At 42.3% G+C, this 22,209-nt stretch overlaps 1 protein-coding gene across 2 annotated transcripts in view; it reads left to right on the top strand.

The window, feature by feature from the left end:
• PRIMA1 (proline rich membrane anchor 1) overlaps positions 1-22,209 on the top strand; it is a 105,863-nt gene that overhangs the window by 1,003 nt on the left and 82,651 nt on the right. The window contains exons 2-3 of one of the 2 annotated variants that reach the window (XM_019518632.1): positions 1,117-1,276; positions 7,159-7,309. In XM_019518632.1, the coding sequence (XP_019374177.1) occupies positions 1,256-1,276; positions 7,159-7,309 (172 nt within the window). In that variant the 5' untranslated portion in view covers positions 1,117-1,255. The remainder of the gene's footprint in view (positions 1-1,116; positions 1,277-7,158; positions 7,310-22,209) is intronic. The other variant, XM_019518631.1, reaches the window with a different exon arrangement.

The following is a 22,209-nucleotide window of genomic DNA, read 5'->3' on the forward strand; positions in this document are numbered from 1 at the left end:
TTTCCACAGCATGCACACACGCAGTCCTAGGGCGCTATATATAAATGCTAAATGACAGGGCCGTTATTCAGTGCTGGCAGTGACTGTAATCTCATCGGGGGGCACGTCTTGTCTCCATCGCCGTCTGCCACAGCGTGGATGCGTTTGCAATAAGTAATCTATATGTGTTTTTAGATAGAGCACAGGAGCTTAGATGCACGTGGATGTATTATATGTGAGGGGTGGAATCATGACCTTACTGAAATCAGTAGAAAAACTCCCATTGATTTCAGTGGGGCTAGGATTTTATCTGGCGTATATGATGGGGGGTGGGGAGTGCTTGTGGTATTGATATTTACACAGGGAGAATTATTCAGAATTTAATGTTTGCAAATTGGTGACTTTCAAAACTGATAGCCCTCCAAAGAACATTAAAGAATAGCACTGTATCCATAGCTGTTGCTTCCTGACATGTATTTCCACTTATTTCTGATCACTGGATGAAAGCTTCCATAGAGTGTTTAAAAGATCAGTACCCTGCTGAGTCTTGTGCTCGAGGAATGAGACTTGGTCTTTCTGAGTGAGATGTTGTTGAGCTTCTGTAACACATTGACAGTGAGACAATTGGAAGAGTAATTACTGTGGATGGCAATATGAACAGAGGAAGAATCCCGTTAGGAGAAGCTCTGAAATCTAATTCTGGTAATGTTTGGGCATGGTGTCTGACGTTGACTATGTAATGAGAATTTGCTGGGTAAAAGCTGATTCAGCTTTGTCCATTCTCCAACTCTGACTGTTATGTGCTGTGACCTTGATTATAATACAGGATGACCAGTAACCCTCATGCAGATGGACTGAGAGCGAATACCAGGCTAGAAGGGATAGTGGTTATCCAGCTGAAACAACCAAAACAGCAGGAAAGCTGACCCAAAATGCATCATTTTGATATTTTACACTCTATTCATCTTATCTGTCTTCAAAGGAGTGATTGATGGGCTAGTTCTGTTTTGGTACTGAACAATTACAGTTTCTTTCTGGAAGAAAACAGAGTGGTATTTCCCTTTATTCTCTGTTCTAAATTTTGTACATTCCAAAAGATTAACCTAGGATTGTTTGTTTGTTTAACATTTTGTCCAGGATTATAAAATTTGGAACTCCCCAACTACAAAACGAAACAGAAGCACACACAAATCAAAACCAAGAAAGCCACCAACTCTCCCGTTCATTCTGTTGACTGCCCTGCTCTAAAATTCAGGTGCTTAAACTAACTTCTGGAATGTGCCAGTTTAAGGAAAAGGTAATCACGTCAAGAAAGAGACATTTTGAAAACAGCTCTTTCTTTCATTTAATAATTAAATCTGGTAATCGCTGATTGTGCATAAACTGCTCAGGTGATTTTTCTTTTCTTGAAAATGAAAGAATTAAATCAAGAATAATTGAAATGAGCTATACAAAGGCAAAACTGGTTTGCTCAGCCTTCCCCTCAGTGGCTTAGAAATTCTCTTGGCTTGATTTAATGCATAATTGCAGGGGCCAGCAACATTTTACGTTGCGAGTCAGAACAACCCGGCTCCAATCCAACCTGGGCATTTGGTGGTACATCAGCAGCAGGGGGCTTTCCTTGTACCTGTACTGGAGCAGGGTAGTTGCGAGCTGTGCCTGCACCACTACCCTTCTCCCAGTCCCCTGCTCCTCAGCTTTCCAACTGGTGGGGAGCTGCAAACTGTGTCTGTGCTGCCACCCAGCCCGAGTGTAGCTCCCTACGGGTTGGAAGCTGCGCCCATGCTGCAGCTCTGGGGAGAAGCAGTGGCAGCATGGGCACAGATGCCCGGCCCTGGCTCAGCTCCTCATTGGCTAGAAGCTACACCTGTCCTGCAGCTGGGGAGCACGAGGCTGGGCAAAGTGTCAGTGGCACAGTTGCAGCTCCCCACTGCTTGGTTCTGTGGACATAAGCAAAGCTCCTTCCTCTCTGACATGCCACCAAAAGTACCTGGCCTGTATCAGACCAGAGCTGGGAGGGTGGGGAGAAGCAGCATCAGCCCAGGAGCAGCTGGAAGCAGCCTGGCCCAAGCACAGCTCTTTTCTGCCTGGTGTCAGTGTGGTCATGGGAGCAAAAATAGGCAAAACCCTCTAGTGCCAAGGGCTGGAGAACCAGTGGCTCTGCAGGCTAGATCCGGTCTGCGGGCCATATGTTGCCAACCCTTGCATAGCGGCATCTTTTTTTATGTATTTTCTTTTTTTATAAATCCAATCAATAAATCTCCTTAGATTAGAGCTTCTATTTGCATCCCCCTAGACCACCAGAAGTGTAAGTGCCACGTGCACGTATTGAGACAAAGGTCAGGCACAGAATATCCATGAGTGTCTAGGGTATAAACCTTTCATATTCCTTCTATTTAATCTTCCATGGATCCTTGCATATCCATACACAGTTCCAGCACTTGTATCAGTACAAGCTTCTTTGCCACACAGATTAGGGATTCGTAGGGAAAAATCATCCCAGGTGCAACCTCATCAAAGAAAATGGGCCAAGATTTTGGGTCAGGTTCAACCTTACTGTAACCCAGTTTACTCTCATATAATAGAATTGAGCTCCAAAGCCATGGTCCAAAATAATCCTGTTCTGCAGTGAGCTGGAGAAACATCTTCAGAGAGACAAAGTTTGGCATGCTCAGAAGGCCTGGGTTCCACGATACAGTTTGTTTTAGCTTATCCAAAGCTGAGGGAAGTGACAGTGGTAACCACAAAGATAACAAATCTCAGTAGTCTCAGCACAGAGCATACAGGCCACATTCAAATCCTGCTTTTTTCCTCAACATCATTTTCAGACCTAATTTTTTCATTTAATCCAGAAAGCTAAAAGTCTGATCCATGCCCCCATCCTGTTCCATATTCTTACAGTATCCTCCTCCTTTCTGGCCTTCCAGACACAGTGTAGCTGATCTGCTGTCCTGGGGTTGCCCTTGTCTTTGAATGTCTTCCCTCCTTCCATAACATCCCTTTTTCCATAACATGAAGTTCAGGCTCCTTGTCTTCATCTTCAAGGTGCATTTCATAGCTCTACCTCTCCCTTCTTACCCATTGTTGTCTCACAGTGCTGCTCTTTACCCACTTTGCTCCATCAGTGAAAACTATCTCCTTTCCCACAATTACTTTCACTCTTGCTTCCATCCTGCCCTGTATGCATAGAACACCCTCCCTGACACAGGCGACTGGTAGGAGGAGCCCGGGGGCGGGTGGGGGGGGATATGTGCCCTCCCTGAGATTGGGGATGCATCCTGCCTCAGGATGGGGCAGTTTTTTAATACTTTTTTAATGATCCACATAGCATAAATCATTACTAGACAACTGTCATGAAGAAGGTTATTGTTATATCACCAGGCAGTCAGAGTTCTCAAATATCCATCAATCAGCAGAAAACTTTTCTTTTTCAATTACTATCCTTCTACTGGATCCAGACTTTCCCTTGGAGACCAGCAGCTAGAGTTTGTGCTGTAATCCTCTGTTCCCAGATATGGAGCCCAGTCTGCATGTTGTAATGTACCCCTGGACTGCTCTGATTGCATGGATCCCTACTGAAGTCAGTGAGGCTTTTTACAAGTGTAGCCTTGCTTCCGCATGCTGTGCAGCATAGAAAGGAATCTCAGTTTCTCTTGAAAAACCCTGATTAAAAAGAAATTATCTCCCAAATGGGAACTTTATATGGCTAGCTTTCCAGTTCTGTTCAGACAAGTTCACAGCACTTTTTGTTTGCTTTTCCATTTATATTTGTGAAAGCAGCTTTTCATTTACCAGACTATTAAGAAATGTCTGCCCTTTATGTAAAACATGTTTACATAAATTGTTAGAACCATATATTGTTTGTTGGTAGACTAAAAACAGAGGAACAGTCTTTACTACTAATAGTTTGCCTTGCCTTAAACTCTGACAGGCAGAGTTTGCAAGCTGATATGTTGCTAAGAATATTGAGAATTCTAGGTTGAAACAAAAGAACTATATTTTAGATAGGTAAATGAAATAGAAGTGCCTGGGCATGACCAACAGTAGGAAATGTAACTGAAAGCTGGCTGCTCAGTGGAGCAATGTAGAGAGCAAACCCTACTTGCTTGATATCCAGAGATCCCTAATGACGCCAGTGAAGAGTAAACTGAAGGGAAGCCAAATCAGTAACTGATGCTGCATCATCTCTGAAATGCTTCTGAAGTCTTTATGTAACTAGCATTTAACAAAAAGAACAAATGCTCAAGTGTGAGACCTATGTGTTAGTAGTGGAATCTTTCATAGAAAGGCCAGGTTTTTTCAATATGCTGTTTACTTCTACTATCCATTATAAAGGCACCTTACGTTGAATTATAAACATTAGAAAAGCAATGTTAGGTCATTTATTTCATCATCCTCTGCTAGAGCTGGGTTGTTCCACAGTATGTTTTTTTGTGATTTGTTCTGTTTACATTTAAAAGACTTAAGTAATGACCTTCTATTCCTTTTACTGGAAAGCTAACAGACATCACCAGTAGAAAGTTTTTCTTGAGAATGAGCCCAAATTGGTTGCATTCCTTTTCTTAATTCTGTTTCATTACTCCTACTTAATCCACTTATGAAAATGCTGAAGAGTGCTTCTCCATCTTGGAGAGCTTCATCTTTCATGTCAAATTCAGTTCTCCTTCATCTAAATGTACATCTTCAGTTCTTTTAAATTTACATGTTAGGAGAACATGGGGAGGGGAATTTGGTAATGGGTATGACCAACAGCAAGCCGTGTTACTGAAAGATGCTCAGTGGAGCAATGTAGAGAACACAGAAATCACTTTACATTTCTGAATACTTTTTACTGAGTGACAAAATAGTGAATAAAACAAATAAGAGATTAAGCCCACCCTTTTACATTTCAATCATTTTCTAAGAATAAATCAGCTGGAGCTATTAATCTTAGCTACTGGGTAGACTAAGCATAAACCCCCCCCCCCAAAGTAGTCCCTTTAGATACAGAAATAGGATGCAAGTCTGGGATATGGCTGGAGATATATAAGGTTAATCTTTTGGCAAAATTGAGAAAAATATCCCATGATTTGCTATTACGAGCCCATGGCAAGAGAGTCTCTGGGGATTTAAAAGCCGGTCAATAGTTCTAAAAAAAGGGACAGAACAAACCTTTTGGCCTTGGCTGATATTAAGGTAGAACAATAAGTCAGTCTAGCTTTCCCATACCATCAGTATCATCACATGCATACACCAAGCTCCTTCTATTCTACAGATAAAAAGTTGACTCCCAAATCTATGTAGTGTTATTCCATCTCATGATCAATCACCTCCATTTTTCTTAGCTCCCATGTAATTTTAGTAACCTGAAGCATTTACAAAAGTGGATATCATGTCAAGGGATGTGGACTGACAGTTCCTCCTTGGTTGTCTACAAAGCAATAATCTACCATCCTATATCCTCCCTGATAAGTATAAATGTCACCACTACTGACCAAAGCCAGGAAAGCTTTAAGATCAATGGGTTGGGTATTGTAGGAAGTAGTGTCTTATCTATTGGGTCCATGAAACTGTCATTAACACACTACTATATATAAACAGTTTAAGAGTAGAAGTTCTTCTTCAGCTTGTGAACTCTAAGAATGTATTTTACAGAAAAAGAAACCTACTTAGCAGACAGATTTATCACCATCTGTGGAAGATTATAAAGCTGAGTCATTAGAGTTCAAAGAGTCCATGTAGTTCTTGGAAACTTTTTGCCATGGTCTATAACTATCTCCTTATTGTTACCTAATTGTAAAGGAGAAAGTTCATAGGTTCACAGGAAAATAGGACCTCATGGGTCATCTAATCCACCCCTTGCTCAAGGCAGGATCATTCCTGACTAAACCATACTAGTCAAGTGTTTTTTTAACTTCTGTTAAAAAGTTGGAAAGTATATGTGATTAAATTTGATTTTTCCTATATCTGGAATGTGACAAGCAGTTCAAAGTACTGGACCTTCTGATATGTGCTGTTTAGAGCTTTTCTTCCAGCTCAGCTAATCATAGCTTTTTCTTATCCCCTTTTCTTTCTTTTTTTCTTTCTGTTTCGACTACAAAATATTATCTCTAAATAGTCAAAGAAGTATACTATATCTTTCTGTATTTAGGCATACCATGCATATGAGGAGTTACCTGTGTGCTGGTTTTAGTTGGCACTGTAATATAATATTTGATCATAAATAGGTGAATATAAAGCTGTGTAACATCTGTAAAAGAAGGGGATGCAAGGATCAACATATTTTCCAGCAGTTAAAGGGAAGATAGTAAAAAATTACTGGATAGACCTTTGCTAATGCTATTTTCATTGTGTCTCTTCTGAGGGTCTTGATCAATACAGTACCCTTATTCAAGACAGCACTTCAGCACATAGTTAAGCCCCAGTGACTTCATCTCAGCATAAAGCTATGCTATGATGCCATCCTAAACCATAGCTAAAATACAAGTTTGGATATTGTAGTTATTAATTTATAGTATCACTTCTTTAAAATAGGATTTGGCATTTGAAATCTGATTCAGAAGGAGCCTGTTTAGAGACCCATGGACCTGAGTACCCATTAGAAGCTATTGAGACCTTTGTAAAAATTCATTTTTATAAGGTTAACTTTTCTTCTTTAATTTTATTTTGTGTCAGGTTTGTTGTGTTATGATCCTCCAATATTCTCTAGGTTGATAAATATGTTAATATTACAAATATTTGGCTAGAAACATACTGTAAAAGTTACTTGTTGTGACTACTGAGCTGTTAAGTGTTGTATACAAGGGATGACAAAAATATAGTCTGTGCGCCAAATGATGCCTCCAGGGTTCTGTAATTCCCCATAATTACCTTTATTGTTAACATTATATATATAATCAGAGAGATTAATGGCATAGCATGGAGTATATAGTCCAGACTGGAATGTGTGTGGTGTATGCAGTCCTCAGATGAGCAAAATTTGGGCCCTCTTTGTTCTTTCTTATTAGGGCAAAGAGCAAAGTTTGACAAAAATAGACTGTAAACAAATGGAAAAGGTAATTTGGCAGAACAGGACGGAGACCTAATCTGGTCCTCACATCAGTCCTTAAGGAAAGGAATCTAAACAGCTTGTAATGTTTATTAGCTCTCTTTAGCTTGAGGCAGGTTACCAGTAAATAACTCATATTTTTTTTATTACAGATCACTCAGGGTGAACCCCAGAAGTCATGTTCCAAAGCTGTAGCAGAGAAAGTTACGGAGAGTTGTCAACAAATTTGCCAGTGTAGACCACCTCCTCCTTTACCACCCCCTCCACCACCTCCACCACCACCAAGGTTGCTTGTAGTCCCAAGTAAGTAGAGACGCATATTATTGTGTATGTTGGATAAAGGAGAGAGTTATAGGGGACATTTGAACAGATGGGAAGTGAAAGAGTGTGGGAGAGGGCAAAACTGCCTTGCTTGTAGTTTTCCACTTAGAAATGAAATAATGCTGTTAGTGAAATGGAAATACATCTTCTGAGCAATTAATAATGTCTTGTTTTTGTAGAAGAGCCAGAGAAATGCCCACTTCTCATTAAGTTTTAAGTTCTAAATGACTCAATAGTATCCTAGTCTCAGGATTTCTCACCTTGCCTTCTATAATATTTGTCATTTTCATAAACATCTAAAATATATTTTATTCCCCCCCACTCCTATTTGTCTGGGCAGGCAATTTGGAAATCTTTGGGTAGCTTCCCTTACATACAGAACAAACAATTCAGGCTCTGTGGATAGGCCAGAAGTCAAACAATATGACTGGAGAATACAGATCTTCAGTTTTGTTTCCCCTTTATATCAATAGAGCTATCCTGATTTGTATCAGCTGGGAGTTTGACCCAGTGCTTTAAGTTTTCTTTTATTTAAAGTATTGGAAAAGTGAAAGGCATATCCAAAGGTGAAAGCCCAAGGAAGCAGTGTTCTCACCCATATCCTTATGGGGTTGAGATACACATTCAGTATCTCTTAACCTGTATAGCTGCATAACTGTTGTGCAGATTCTACTGCAAAGTGGTGGGCAGTAGTAGTTGGAGGCCAGTGCTCTCACTTATGTCCAGGTTTGTGGACCACTGGATCCTTCACTGAAGGACTCTTGTTATACTTGAAGCACACTCAAACCTAATTCAATGAGCTTTGGTTCTCCCAACTGCTCTCTGGAGCCTCTTCCACAATGCAGTAGGAAACATGCTGTTGGTACACTTCTGGGTCTCAGATTGTCACACATGGCATGGTTGGGCAGACGGGATGACAGCTCTGTGGGTCACTGGCCAGGAGGTGTGAAAATGAGGAGTGCTGCCTCTGCAGAATTATCCTGCTGGATCTCTAGACTCCCTGTGGTTGGCTGAGGACGTAGGACAGGTGAGGCCAATAGCCAGGAGCACAGTGAACTCCTACCACTTGGAAAGGATGATACTGTAAAATGTCATGGGAACTGAGTCTAATGCTTAACTGAATTAGCTTTTGTATGCATCCTTTCTGTGCTATGGAAAGTCCCCTCGTTTGCCACATGCGGGAGTTCTGGGGCAGTTGCCAGAAGCCAAATCCACATGTACTGTATAGTTCCCCTGGAAGGTCTAAGTGGGGTTGCTTCACAGAATTGGCATGGGATGTCCTGGCTTACCTGAACAATGTAGAACTACTTTGTGACATCCACAGTCCCCTATGTATATTTTTCCTACCCATGGACTGTTTCGGGGACTTTGTGACAGTGCTTAGATTCTAGTCAGACATGTCTAGTTCCTGGGAGTTACCTTACCTATACTTTTGCAGATACATTTCTCAAAAAAGGCAACATTCATTTTAAGTCCTGGCCTGCTGAAATAAATTCCCTGTGTGATCAGTATTGCAATGTATCCTTCTAAATACAATCTCCATGCAGGGAAATGTAAGCATTTTGTTTGATCCCTTCATGCTTTATCACTTGGTAGGCCAATGCTCAAGTGGGCCAAACACTTGAAGGAAGATGCTGCAAAATGTTCAGAATGGCAGATGTCAAAATCAAAAGTTTGAAGTGTACCTTTTGTCTGACATGCATTTGGTATCTGTGCCACACCACAGGAGTGTAAGACAAGGAACAAAATAATAGTGTTTTGAAGCACTTGGAAAAAATACTGTCTTGACAGTTTGAAAAAACAAAACCAAAGTTTTTTAATATCAGGAAGGTATTATGTCAGCATTTGAGAAGAGACATGCATTCCCCTTCACTTTTCCCCCACACTGAAAACAAACTCTATCACTTCAGTCAGCCTCACCATCACTTGTGCCTGGGCCACTAACTTTGCACCTGACACAGCAGTCCAAAGTGTAAGTCACTGATGAAACTCTGTAGTAAGCATGTGCGAAGCAGGTACTATTTACTTCGAATTCTGCCGATTTGGGACAGAGATTCGATTTGGTGATTTGAATCACTGTCCTGATTCCATTCAGCCAAATCTGATTTGGAGATTCTGCTGCTGCCGAGTCTCTGAATCAGCTGGGCCCATTCCCCGCCCTCTCCCAGCCTATCAATGGCTGCTCTGCCTGCCCCAGCTCCCAGCACTTGTTAAAAAAAAAAGCCCCAGTGCTCACCGGGTGCTGCTGGGCGAGGGGCGATCCCTGCTGCCCCACGCTGCATGGGGGGCTCTGCACAAGCCCCCCGACCTCCCCCTTGCTCCCACAGCCCCACCATGGGTGCCCCACCCAGGCCAGCTCTGACCTTTAAGAAAAAAAAATGAAAAAAACCCTGCATTCATCGCTCCTGCTGGCAGGGGGTGATCCCCACTGCCCCACATTGCCCCGTGCCATGTGAGGGGCTCTACACAAGCCCCTGAAGCCCTGAGGCAACTGCAGGAGCCGTGAGTCCCAGGGCTTTTCTTGTTTGTTTGTTTTTCTTAAAGGGCCAGAGCTGGCCTGGGCAGAGTACCTGTGGGGGGGGCTAAGGGAGTAGGTGGGGTCAGGGGGCTTGTGGCAGAGCCACTCCATGTAGTGGGGGGCAGTGGGGATCTCCCCCCCTGGCAGCACCTGGTGAACACCAGAGCTTTTTTTTTTAAAGTACTGAGCTGGGGAAGCTGTTGGGGGGTCGGGGGAGCTGGCAGGGGTCCCCCCATGGTTCCTTCCCCTGCCCCTAGTACTTGGGAGCTCGGAGTCAGCTGCAGCTCCCTGCTGCAGCCACTGAGGACTGCCCAAATCATCAAAGCTCTCCGAATCTTTTCTGAAGGTTCGGAGAGCTTTGAATTGGTCCCCTGATTCGATTCGGATTCAGAGATTTGGCCATCGAATCAGCCCAAATCTCCTCCGAATCGAATCAGCAGCCAAAGGTTTGCACAGTCCTACTCTGTAGCATTTACATCAGTAACTTTGACTACCATTAAAATCAAGAGAATTAAAATGCATCAAGAGGTATATGATTCAGGACCTTTACACACAACGGATTATTTATTACACCCAGAACTTTTGGCCCAGAGCATGATGCTGTAAATTGCAAAAAGTCACCTTTACATTAAATTACATCAGTGAGCATCATGAAGGAGAGGGATGAACATGGGGGAGAGTCAAGTGTAATATGGACAGTCAAGCTTTTCTGTATAGTTTTATACCTTGTATCTCAGTCCTGAATTATAGTAAGCCTGGACCAAAAGTGGATTGTTGTGCCCAGCTAGGAGGTTTGGCATTGTCCTCTGCAAAAGAAGATCAGGTGATTCCTCTCCTTGTCAACCATGTTATCACCTGAGCTATGATTTGAACCCTGATCTGATATCTTTGTATACTGAGGCCTTAATCTTGCCTATATGCAGTGGGAAGTAAGGAATATAAAAGATTCCCTCTCCCCCGAGTGTGCCCTCAGTATTGCCAGACTATGTAGCTGCTAATGTGGTGGATAGGGAGTGGGTGAAATAAATATTGGTTCTGTCTGCCAAGAGACTGGCCAAAGCCAGTGCAAGTTGATAAGAAAACTATATCCGGAAAGAAGTTAGCACAGATTGCAAGAAGGAAGCGGTGTGCAAATTGTGGCTCTTGGACCTGTTGCTGTGACAGTCATACTAAGGCTAGATTTCAAAGGGCTATTCCAGCCCTAAATAATTGAACCTCATATGCCAATTTTTTAACAAGTTATTGTGTTTTAAATAAATATATTTAAAAATTGAAAATAAATTATGCATCCTGTTACCCATCAAGGTTTGGAATGGCAATGCACTGTGTCATATATGACCAGTACTATCCCCCTTTATTAAAAAAAAAACACAAAAATTGTAAGCATCATGAATTAATACACATCCCCAGCAATCTCTTTTGCTACAAAATATAAGTCGTCTTGTTAAATATCGATGTTGTGGATGTTTAATTCAGGAGAAGAGGACAGGCAAGGGACAAAAAAAGCTATTATTAAATGGTTGATGCTAGAAATGCACAGTGTGCATCTGAAATCATTGAAGTTGAAGGACTAGAGAGCCTCAGCAAGAAGCATCAGCACAGGGAGTATGCACGATTTTTACCTTTACAGATGAAGTGTCTGAACCCTGAGGCATTTAGAAAAGATTTAGGACCTCACTGTCAAAGCTCGTTGTCAATTTTCCTATAGAAAGGCTGCAAACTGCCAAGTACAATTTTTAAAAGCGCTTTGTGGTCGAACTATTAGTTGATACAGCTCTAAATCATTCGTAAATCCTTTCATAATTGTTATTGTGGTTTGGGCCTAATTGTGGAAATTCACTAATTACTAGGTGCTTTGCACTCTTGGTTTTGTAGCCCTCATATGTCCTTTATTATGTTTAATGGTGTGAGTGTTTGAGGAGATGATTTGAGCATTAGATTGCATTTAGTGTCTGTTCGGACAATTTTGTATCAACAAGTAGATCAATGTGTCTGAATCTGAGCTCTGCCTAGCATTTCTGTATTGAATAATTGTAGTTTCTTACACTGCAGACTGCTTGTACAGAGCCTATTGTTAAATATGGTGATCAAGTCTGAGGCCTAATTACAGCCAAATGCATTTTCTCCAATAGATTGAGTAATAATCAGCTAATTTCCCCTATGAAAAAAATCAATAGGATCCCAAACAAATGAGTAGTGAATAAAAAAAGGAAGGAAAAAGCCCTTTGGCATTCATCTCTCATAGGGAGATACCTAAGTACTATACTGAAATAGTTATAAAACTAGATTGTACTGTTTTTCAGTGCATCTTGAGGATGCATCTGAATTAATTAAATTAAAACCTGAACTCTTTTTTTGGATCTGTTCCTTCAGCAATGATCTTTAGCTCTTTTTCAGTCTCTGATTTTTTTTATACCTCCTTCCAGATGGCATTTTCCAGTTTCTCAGGACCCTTCCTAAATCTCGTATCTCTCCTTTGTATCACATCTACCTTATGTTTTTCTAGACAGCCTATTACTTGCCATCATATTTTATTTAATGCCATTTAGGGTTTCATGGCTCAGACCATAGTGGCCGTGTCTACACATGCATTAATGTACTGTTGGTACTGTGCATTAAGTCTAGTACCTCTAATATGATGGACTACATAAATACCCAGTAGCTGGTGCTAATATGCAGTAGCAATGGCACACGGTCTTTTCATGTTGTTTAATGCACAGTAAACTAATTCTAATTCTGTTTCATGGGCAGCCATGAAGTGCAGGAGTACTTCATTCCTGGTTCATGTGAGCTTTCTCTTGGGCACGTAGGAGTGAAGCTGTCCCATTGGTCTCTTCTCCTACTCCTCTGAGGGCCTTGAAGGCCAGGGACTTGAATTGCACCAGAAATACCTATGGTTTGGGTATATTAGCAGAGAATTGATCTAATGAAGTCTCAGTGATTTGTGCGCTTCTGTTTTCTACAGACTGGATTTGCTTTGCTGTTTTTACCAGATATCTCCAATACAGTAAATTACAATAATCCAAAGTATTTAGATTTCATAGGACCCAATTAGCAATTGGCCCCATGTATTAAAATGGAAGCCCCCCAAATTTGTGAACACTTCTGAAATTTTAGTCGTACCACTAAATTAGTATGATGGTCTCCCCAATGTGTTATACAAACAGGGCAGAGGTCCACAATCCTGAGCAGGGGTGTGAAGATAAGCAATTTGTGGATTGGCAATGAAGCCAATCCAACATTTCAGATTGAAACCAAGAATTTTTTTGCTTATTGGAGTAAGCCCCTCCCCCCAACACATGCGCGCGTGTGCGCACACACACACACTCTCTCTCTCTTTCTCAACTGAAACATTTTTGGAAAAAAAAGGAAAAGGCCTGGAGGAGACCTGCCTTTACTCAGGACTTCTCCCATGTTTAATCCATTCTTTTATCTGTGAGGGTTTGAATTCATGTCTCCCACTTCTGGAAAATTCCACAAGATGCAGACCCTGGGGTGTTTTGGGGAGATCTGTTGACACTGTTCTGCTTTCATAGTTTCATAGTTAGTAGGGTCGGGAGGGACCTGAGCAGATCATCAAGTCCAACCCCCTGCCATGGGCAGGAAAGAGTACTGGGGTCAAACGACCCTGGCAAGGTGTTCATTTAGCCTCCTTTTGAAGACCCCCAGGGTAGGAGCGAGCAAGACTTCCCTTGGAAGTTGGTTCTAGATCCTAGCTGCCCTGACTGTGAAGTAGCGCCTCCTGATCTACTAGCCTGAATCTACTCTCTGTCAATTTATGGCATTGTTCCTTGTTACCCTCGGTAGTGCTCGGGGGAACAGGGACTCTCCCATAGCCTGCTGGTCCCTCTTGGCCAGTTTGCAGATGGCCACCAGATCCCCTCTCAGCCTTCTCTTGTGGAGGCTGAACAGGTTCAGATCCCGTAGCCTCTCCTTGTAGGGCCTGCCCTGCTGCCCCCTGATCATGCAGGTGGCCCTCCTCTGCACCCTCTCCATGTTGTCCACATCCCTCCTGAAGTGCAGCGCCCAGAACTGGACGCAGTACTCCAGCTGTGGCCTGACCAGTGCCACATAGAGGGGGAGGATCACCTCCTTGGACCTGCTCGAGATGCATCTGTGGATGCATGATGGTGTGGTTAGCCTTCTTGACCGCGTCCTCACATTGGCGGCCCGTATTCATTTTGGAATCAATAATGACTCCAAGATCCCTTTGTATAACTTATTAACTATTGGCAAAGTAGACAGTGGAGAAAGGCTGTGGGACTGTAGGAGCTGGGGACTGTGGGGAATTGGCATTTGGGGTGTATAGGTGGTAGAGTGGCAGGAAGGCTGCAGGGGAAAGAAGTGGGTGGGGGGTAGAGGGCAAGGGTGTTGCCTGACCTCCCCCACTCTCAGGCATTGCTTTCCCTGATTTAGCTTTGGGGACTGGGGGAATACATTTCAGACAACCCTCCAATAATCAGATACAGTGGCCACAATCTACACAAGACACTATGGCACCGTAGCAACATGCTAGAGCGTCATAGTTCCTGTTGGCAAAAACCATGATGCTGCTGCTACGTCACCATAGCAATGCACTCCCTTATTATAGTGCATTGCTACGGCAGTGAAGCAGCCAAAAATAACCAGGCGTGGCCGGCACAGTGCAGTACAGGCTGTTACTCTGCCATCTTTTAGTACTTCCAAAGGGAAGTACTAAATGATGGTGCAGTAACAAAGGTGCCATATGGCCACATGTAGACGTGCCCTATATGGGGCAAATTATAACACACTCACACGTTTTCCATATGTACATTCTAATAATTTGGAGGCTTGCCTTATATTCAGGGTCATATTAGATTTGAGTAAATATTGTACATCAGTAGGGACTGTAATCAAGTGTGGTAACATGAGAGAGAGGCCTGCTCATCTACCTTTCAGCTGTAATATGTCATCTGGCTCATGCCATGCTCCTGCTAAGCTTTTGCAGCAGCTAGGCAGCAGAGGTGACACCCCTCCTGTGACCGCTGTATTTGCAACACGTTTCAACATGCAGCCATTTCCTTCCTCATTTTCTTTGAACAAATTCTTATTCTGTTTTGTTTCTTTGTGTGTGTTGGACCAATTTAAGCTTCACTGGCCTAAAGGCACACTATGGATGAATATTGCCCAATGTTATTTTGAAAAAAGGAAATCTTGTTTAAAAAAAAGAAGAAACTGTACCCATTTGGCCCTTCCCAGAATTCTGCAGTAGCAAAACATGCGATGTGCATTTTCCTGTGTGTCGAGGTATATTCAGTTGGGAGGCTTTTCTAATTTTTTTGAAATGCCATCACAATGGTCTGAGGAAAATGGGTAGTTTCTACATTATAAATCATGAATTTTGGCAGCAGAATAAATTGTGAATGAGTTGACAAAATTAGAATCTTTCATGCATGCATCTCAAATTTTGTATTGTATTCTTGGAAATTTGTCTGCACCAACATTGTCACATTAAAAGGTCAGTAATGGTCAGATCATGCCTTGTGTCAATAAAACCGAAAGGATCAGGAATCTACCTACTGCATGATGGTCATGATGATAAATGGATATGGACCTCCAATAGTTCATCTGTGCCTCCTTGCGAGAGCTGAGGAAAAAGTTGGAGGGAAGATTCCACTGTGCTTGAGTGAGCAGAAATGAAGGGGCTGCACAGCCAACAGGCCTTTGGGAAGAGATCTTACTCAACAAGACGTCCTCTGAAAGAGGCTCTGAGCATATTCAGGCAACTTCTTTGCTCTTAGATAAGGAGTTGCCTGCTTCTCCTTGCCCAGAAGACTAGGCAGAACCATGACCTTGCCCATTCCTGTCGGATGGGTAATGCTTAACTTTTTATGCAGATGCTAGGAAGCAAGGTATGACCTCCTCATTGAGACTCTAGATACTCTCTGAACAGGGAAAAATAGGGTCAATAGTTCTGTAGGTGGCCAAAATCTTCTCCTAAGCTAAGATGTTTTCTATTTTTCCTCTTCTGTGTATCCATGCATCCCTGGATTCTAGCCAAGCAGGCAGGATAAAATAGCTGATAGAGGCTGTTTGTGGTAGTTTTCTAGCCTAGTTTTGTAGATTTGAAGGGTTAAGAGAATTCAGATAATGTTCTTCACCATCAGAAGTGAAAGCATTGCTTTTCTCAGTCCTGAAATATTTTGGGAGTGTAGAAGGGTTCTTGGTGATGCATCTCAGCAAAGACAGCACTTTATTTGAAATACTAGTGAATTAATTTAAGATTAAAAATCATGGATCAGGACCCCAAGTCCTTTCAGCAGCAAAGTGTTCTCTGAAGTCAGTAGTGGGGCTTTTGCCTGAGGTTCAGATCAACATAGACTCCTGCAAGGAAGAGAAATGGGACAGTAAACCCTCTTCTCTATATATGCTGTTATTAAATGGCTGTGAATATTGCCTACCCAAGCTGCCCCTCGTGAAGGGGGAGGCCCTGGTATCAACACCACTGCTGTACCAGACAATAGAGCTTGCCAGGCAGGCAAGGGACTGGCTCTAATTTAGTTAAATATGCAAGTTTTAATTACAGATCACATTTAACTGAAATTGTTGTTAGAGTGCAATCTGAAACCATGTAGAGCAGCATTTGACTAGTTGGACACTTGCATCAGGATATATGGTTAGCTCTTTACAGCTCATGAACTCAGTGGAAGTTGGCCCCTAGCTCTCAGTTAAGATAGCAATACAATCAAGTCAGTGCAAAGCCAAAGTGAATTACATCATTGCGTAGGACTCCATATCTCCAGGCTATAATTGTACTATTTTGTTTTTCATAGGAAAATCTTTCCCTTTTATCTCTGGAATCCTTCAGCTTGAGTTTCAGTCACAATAAAAGACTTAATTTACTAATGATTTGAGCTAGTGAAATGTCAAAAAACCCCAAACAAACTAACAAAAACCCTCATAGTAACTTTTTGGCAACTGTGTCAGCATAAATAAACTGTTCTGTTTCTGAAAGCTTGCAAGATTCATTCAGTGGCTTTTTGGGAAGGCTGAATAGATTTGTCCTTTATAGGACAAATTGCCACAATATGCATTTGTAGCTAAGTTGGGATATGGACTGGAATCCATTAGAACTTTAGAAAAGTTTTGATTCAGATCTAGAGCTGGATTTGAGCAGCCCAAATGTTTGGGCTGCTCAAACATTTACAGTGTATTCCATTTTACTAGTAATTTTACTGTAAGAAAAGCTCTGAAATGGAATCTAAATTACCCCAGGGTTCTTGGAGGTTAAAAATATAGGGAAAAGTTTGTTTTTATTTATATTTTTCTACAGCCTAAATCCTGGCAGAGGTTTCTCTGGCCAGTGACAGGGAGGTGGTAGTACCACTGCAAGTCCTTATTGGAGGACCCATTGCAGACCATTGTATCCCATAACAGGAGAAAATTCTTGGGTTAATCAAGAGTGATGTTATAGCCATGATGGTCCAGGAATTATGTGAGGCAATAATTTCTTAGGTGGTATCTTTTACTGGACCAGCTACATAGTTGGAATAAAGTTAAACAAGCTTTTGAATGCAAGAGAAACACCTGAGGAAGAATGCCTTCAATAATCTTGTAAGGGAGCATCTAGAGAGTTTGGATATCTACAAGTCAGCAGGACCAGATGAACTGCACCTGAGAGTGCTGAAAGAATTGCCCGATGTCATTGCACAACCCATGGCAAAACTATTTGACATCTTGTGGTGCTCAGGAGAGGTTCCAGAAGACTCGAAAAGGGCCAATGTGTCTATCTATAAAAAAGGAAGGAAGGAGGATCCAGAGAATTACAGGCCAGTCAGTCTGTCCTCAATCCCTGGAAAAATCCTTGAAAAAATTATCGAAAAATTCATTAGCAATAGGCTAACGGAAGGAAACATTCGTATAGATAGCCAACATGGCTTCATTCTGGGCAGGTCAGGCCTAACCAACCTAATTTCCTTCTATGATCAGGTTACATGCTGCCTGGATAAGGGAGATGAGGTTGCTGTCACTTACTTGGATTTCCAAAAAGCCTTGATCTCCCACAACATGCTCATGGTAACATTGGGGAACTGCAGCCTCAATAACCCAATGGTCCGGTGGGTAGGTAATTAATTGGCTCCGAAGCAGGACCCAGAGAGGAGTAATATATGGAACTGAGTCAACATAGTGCTTGGTGACCAGTGGCATCCCTCAGGGTTCAGTACTTGGACCAGTGCTTTTTAACATATTCATTAATAATTTGTATTTGGGTGTTAAAGGCAGACTGGCAGAGTTCTCAGATGACATCAGATTATGGGGGACTGTGGTCACATTGGATGGTAGGCTGGGGATACAGGCTGATCTGGACAGGCTTGTAAGGTGGGCAGATCAAAACCTAATGATGTTCAACACTGAGAAGAGTAAGGTGCTCCACCTGGGGAGAAACAACCCACAGCGTGCTTACAGGCTTGGCAGTGCTACACTTACTAGCACCACAGCTGAAAGAAACCTGGGAGTCTTGATAGACCATAGAATGAACATGAGCCACCAATGCGATGCCGTAGCAAGCAAAGCAAACAAAACACTGGCATGCATCTACCGATGCATCTCAAACAAGACTAAGCATGTCATCCTCCCGCTTTACTCAGTCTTGATGAGGCTGCAGATGAACTATTGTGTCCAGTTCTGGGCACCACACTTCAGGAAGGAGGTGGAGAGGCTTGAGAGAATCCAAAGGAGGGCTATGTGTTTAGAAGTATGGAGAGTAGGCTGTACGATGAGAGGCTGAGAGACTTGGGTCTCATCGTTCAGTCTGGAGAAGAGAAGGCTCAGAGGGGACTTGGTGGCAGCCTATAAGTATATAAAGGGCCCACATCAGGGACTGGCAGAACATCTGTTGATGATCTTGAAAGGTCCCTTCCAGCCCATAACATCTGTAAAAAGAACAGTTTCAAGTAGTTTTGAGAGACAATCTAAATTGATGTAACAGCACATCTCAGATTTATATTCTAGACAAGCTTAGTGTGTTAACAGAGGGTAGATGTTACACTCTTGTGCTTTGTGCCTTCCATTGTTGGGAGAAACAACTACTACATAAAAAGACTTTAGAAATTAGACTTACTGGAGCAGAACTGTAGCACTGCAGGAAGGGTGGCTCAGCCTAACTATAAGTTCATACACACAGATGTTGGCAGTAACAACAATTACAGTGAGAGAATACACTTCACCACAAGTCTGGTTTTACAAGATGCCCTTCTAAATATAAGGAGACGGTTGGACTAGAAAAGGTGTTTCAGTTTTCATGACACAGCTGTTGCATCTTTTGTGCGAGAGAACTGTTTGTGTGATATGATACAAAGCAAACATTAACATCTTGTTTTCTCCAGAAAATGTTTCCGTTGTATTGGTGGGTGATGATTCCAAGAACTGGTAATGAGACTGAGAGGTTGTAACATCTAATTAAGATCCTGCCCATAGCTGGTGGCCATGGACTACCCTCCTAATCTGGTTTCCACCTTACACTACCCACCAAGATGGCAGTAAGAGCTAGTTACACAAAGGGCTTTAATCACCTACAGGAGAATTTAGGTAGTATTTAGTCACCTAATTCTAAAAATACAGTCCTACAAACCTCTGCCTGAGACACCTGAGCTTCAACAGTAAAGTTTCCAAGGATCCTCAACTTCTGCTACTTTTCATACTCAAAAATGTCTCACTCTATGAGTGTTGAGTGGTTCAGAGACTGATTAATGGGTAACCCATGTCAGGATCCAGAGATTATACATTCCCCTGGCTGCCTATGTTCTCTGAGCACAAATAACACGGCACTGGGCCTTTTACAAAACGTAGCCGGGGTTTGCTACTAATCTACATAAACTGTGGGCAATGTTGATAACTCCTTTTATACGGTTGTTAGGCAAGGTTCTTTGGGTGAATCTGATATCTTTTATTAGACCAACTTAAATAGTTGGAAAACAATTTTTAAGCAAGCTTTCGGGTTCAAAAACCCTTCGTCAGGCTGAGGAAGTTTCAGCAGTTGGTGTGTGCTCTTCCTGGATGGAATGAAAAGTAAAGGAGCCAGAGGCTGAGCCGGTCTGCATACAAGATGAGTAGACAGGTAGTAGTTCACTGACTACCTGTCTTGTATGCATACCAGCCCAGCCTCTGGCTCCTTTACTTTTCATTCCAACCAGGAAGAGCACACACCAACTGCTGAAACCTCCTTAGCCTGACCAAGGGTTTTTGAACCTGAAAGTTTGCTTAATAATTGTTTTCCAACTATTTAAGTTGGTCTAATAAAAGATATCAGATTCACCCAAAGAACCTTGGCTGCCTATGTCCTTAGACCAGCACGGCTACAACCAATGCCCCTGTAATATGGTTGTTAGCGCACTTAAGCAGGACAGGAAAGAATGAGATTCAGTTCCCTCCTGTCCCTGAAAGGTTCAGACCCACATTCCCATCCCTGCTGGTGTGCCCTGCCTGCCACACTTGACAATGAAATGTTCTCAACCCCACCTGTGTAAGCTGTTTTACCAGAGCAAAAGGGAGCATGGCAACATGGATAGGACACTTATCTTGGAGGGGGCTATCTGGGGCATAGGATCTTCTCCGAAGAGTGTTTATGTGTTGTAGCCAACACAAAATCTGAAAATTGGCCTTGGAAGAGGGACTGAAATTCAGGTCATCTTTCTTCCAATAGCCTAGATGTTGCTTTACCATCTTGACTCATTCCACCATCAGAGAAAATACTAATGTTAGCCAATGATTTCTTACAGCAATTTTAGTATTTGGGACTGGAGAGAGTGATTAGTCCTCCTTACCTGACATTGAAGAATAAATGTGCCACATGACAAAGATAAATGTGATTGTGGACAAGGATACAGTCATAGAAGCAGTAGCAGGGCTTCAGGGAATGGTTAGGTTCCCTTTGGTACATTCTTAATCTGTGTTAAGAAATACAAGCCTGCCAAAACCTCAGCCTCTGATCTTATTGTATGTATAATATACTATAATAATATCAAGATTTTGTTACCATGGGCTGGGGTTGGACACTTCACTTATGAAGTCAAAACCAGAGAAGAATTCAAGATGTCACCTAAACTGAAGGGCTATAAAACTTGTCTGCAGATATGTATTCATGCAACAAACAATTAAAAGAAACGCTCCTCACTCTTTTTAAAAACTGTTTTAGTGAATCCTTTTTATAAACTTATTAGTTCTAAGTTTTGAACATATCCCTTCAACTCAAAACCAGGCATCCTAACTACATTGAGTCCAATTGGGCAGGTTGACCCCAAAATCACTTTCTTACACGCAAAAAATATACCTTCAAAACCCATTATTTTAGGATCTATCAGGGCCTAAGTTGGGCCTCAGTTAGAAGGTAGGAAGTGTGTGTGTCTCTCTCTCTGTCTGTCTGCATAAGGATCCAATATCTAGCTTTCCAGGGCCATACGATACTTGATTTAAAATCACAGCATGTTATGTATAGAATGTCTGTCTCTGGCCTAGGACTGAGTGTTGTTAACCCTCCCTCTCAGGCAGGGAGCAGGGTGGAACTACAAGATTTCTTAGGCAGATGGATTAAAAATAAAAGGCATCGGTTACAAACTCTTTAGGCACTCTGGGTGTTACACTGAGCCTAGAGTTAGATTAGTGAGAAGACAGCAGATGAGTCTGTGCAAGGTCCACAATAATGCACTTATGAGACTAACTGATGATGTGAGCAGCATCTCCATATACAAAGGACAATATCTGTGCATCTCTCTCTATCACTCTGAATGACTTTTTAGGTCATATTGTCTGTTGCCTTCCTATTTCAGTATTGCTCGCTACAGTAATTCTGAAATATTTTGTCTAATTTTTACTAGGTTTTAACTGGCGCGTCTCCGTGTCCCCTTGACTGCAGTTGGTACTGCACAGTCCTGGCAGCACATGGGCCATTTTTGTCTATACGCCGCAGTAGTGGCAGCATCAGGGTTAGCACCTGCCAGTGCTACATAACCGTAGCGATGAGCTAGGTTGCCGCAGCTTATCACTATGGCGACATAGTGTCTCACTGAGTCTTCTCCTCTTTGACAGGATTTTCAGGCTTTGATATGTTTGAATAGTTTGTCTGCTGATGAATCTTTATCATCAATACATTTTGTCACTTAAAAATTTAGCTTTAAATACATTTTAAATAGGGGTGTACCAATAGAGATTTGGGGGGCTGATACCGATAGTCGATATTTAAGGTGGCATATTGACCAATACCAATCTGATATCCAATACAGCTGCCATCAGGAGGTCAGTCCTTTGTGGTGGAAGGGGATGGAGGAGGGAAGGGGTGTGGGGGGGCAGATCAACACCACCTGTGGGGAGGGGGCAGGGGCAGGTGCTGCCCAGCTGGGATGGGGCA

Source organism: Gavialis gangeticus, unplaced genomic scaffold (genome assembly GCF_001723915.1).
Source record: "Gavialis gangeticus isolate Ggan-Ray unplaced genomic scaffold, GavGan_comp1, whole genome shotgun sequence".
NCBI classification, from domain to species: Eukaryota; Metazoa; Chordata; order Crocodylia; family Gavialidae; genus Gavialis; species Gavialis gangeticus.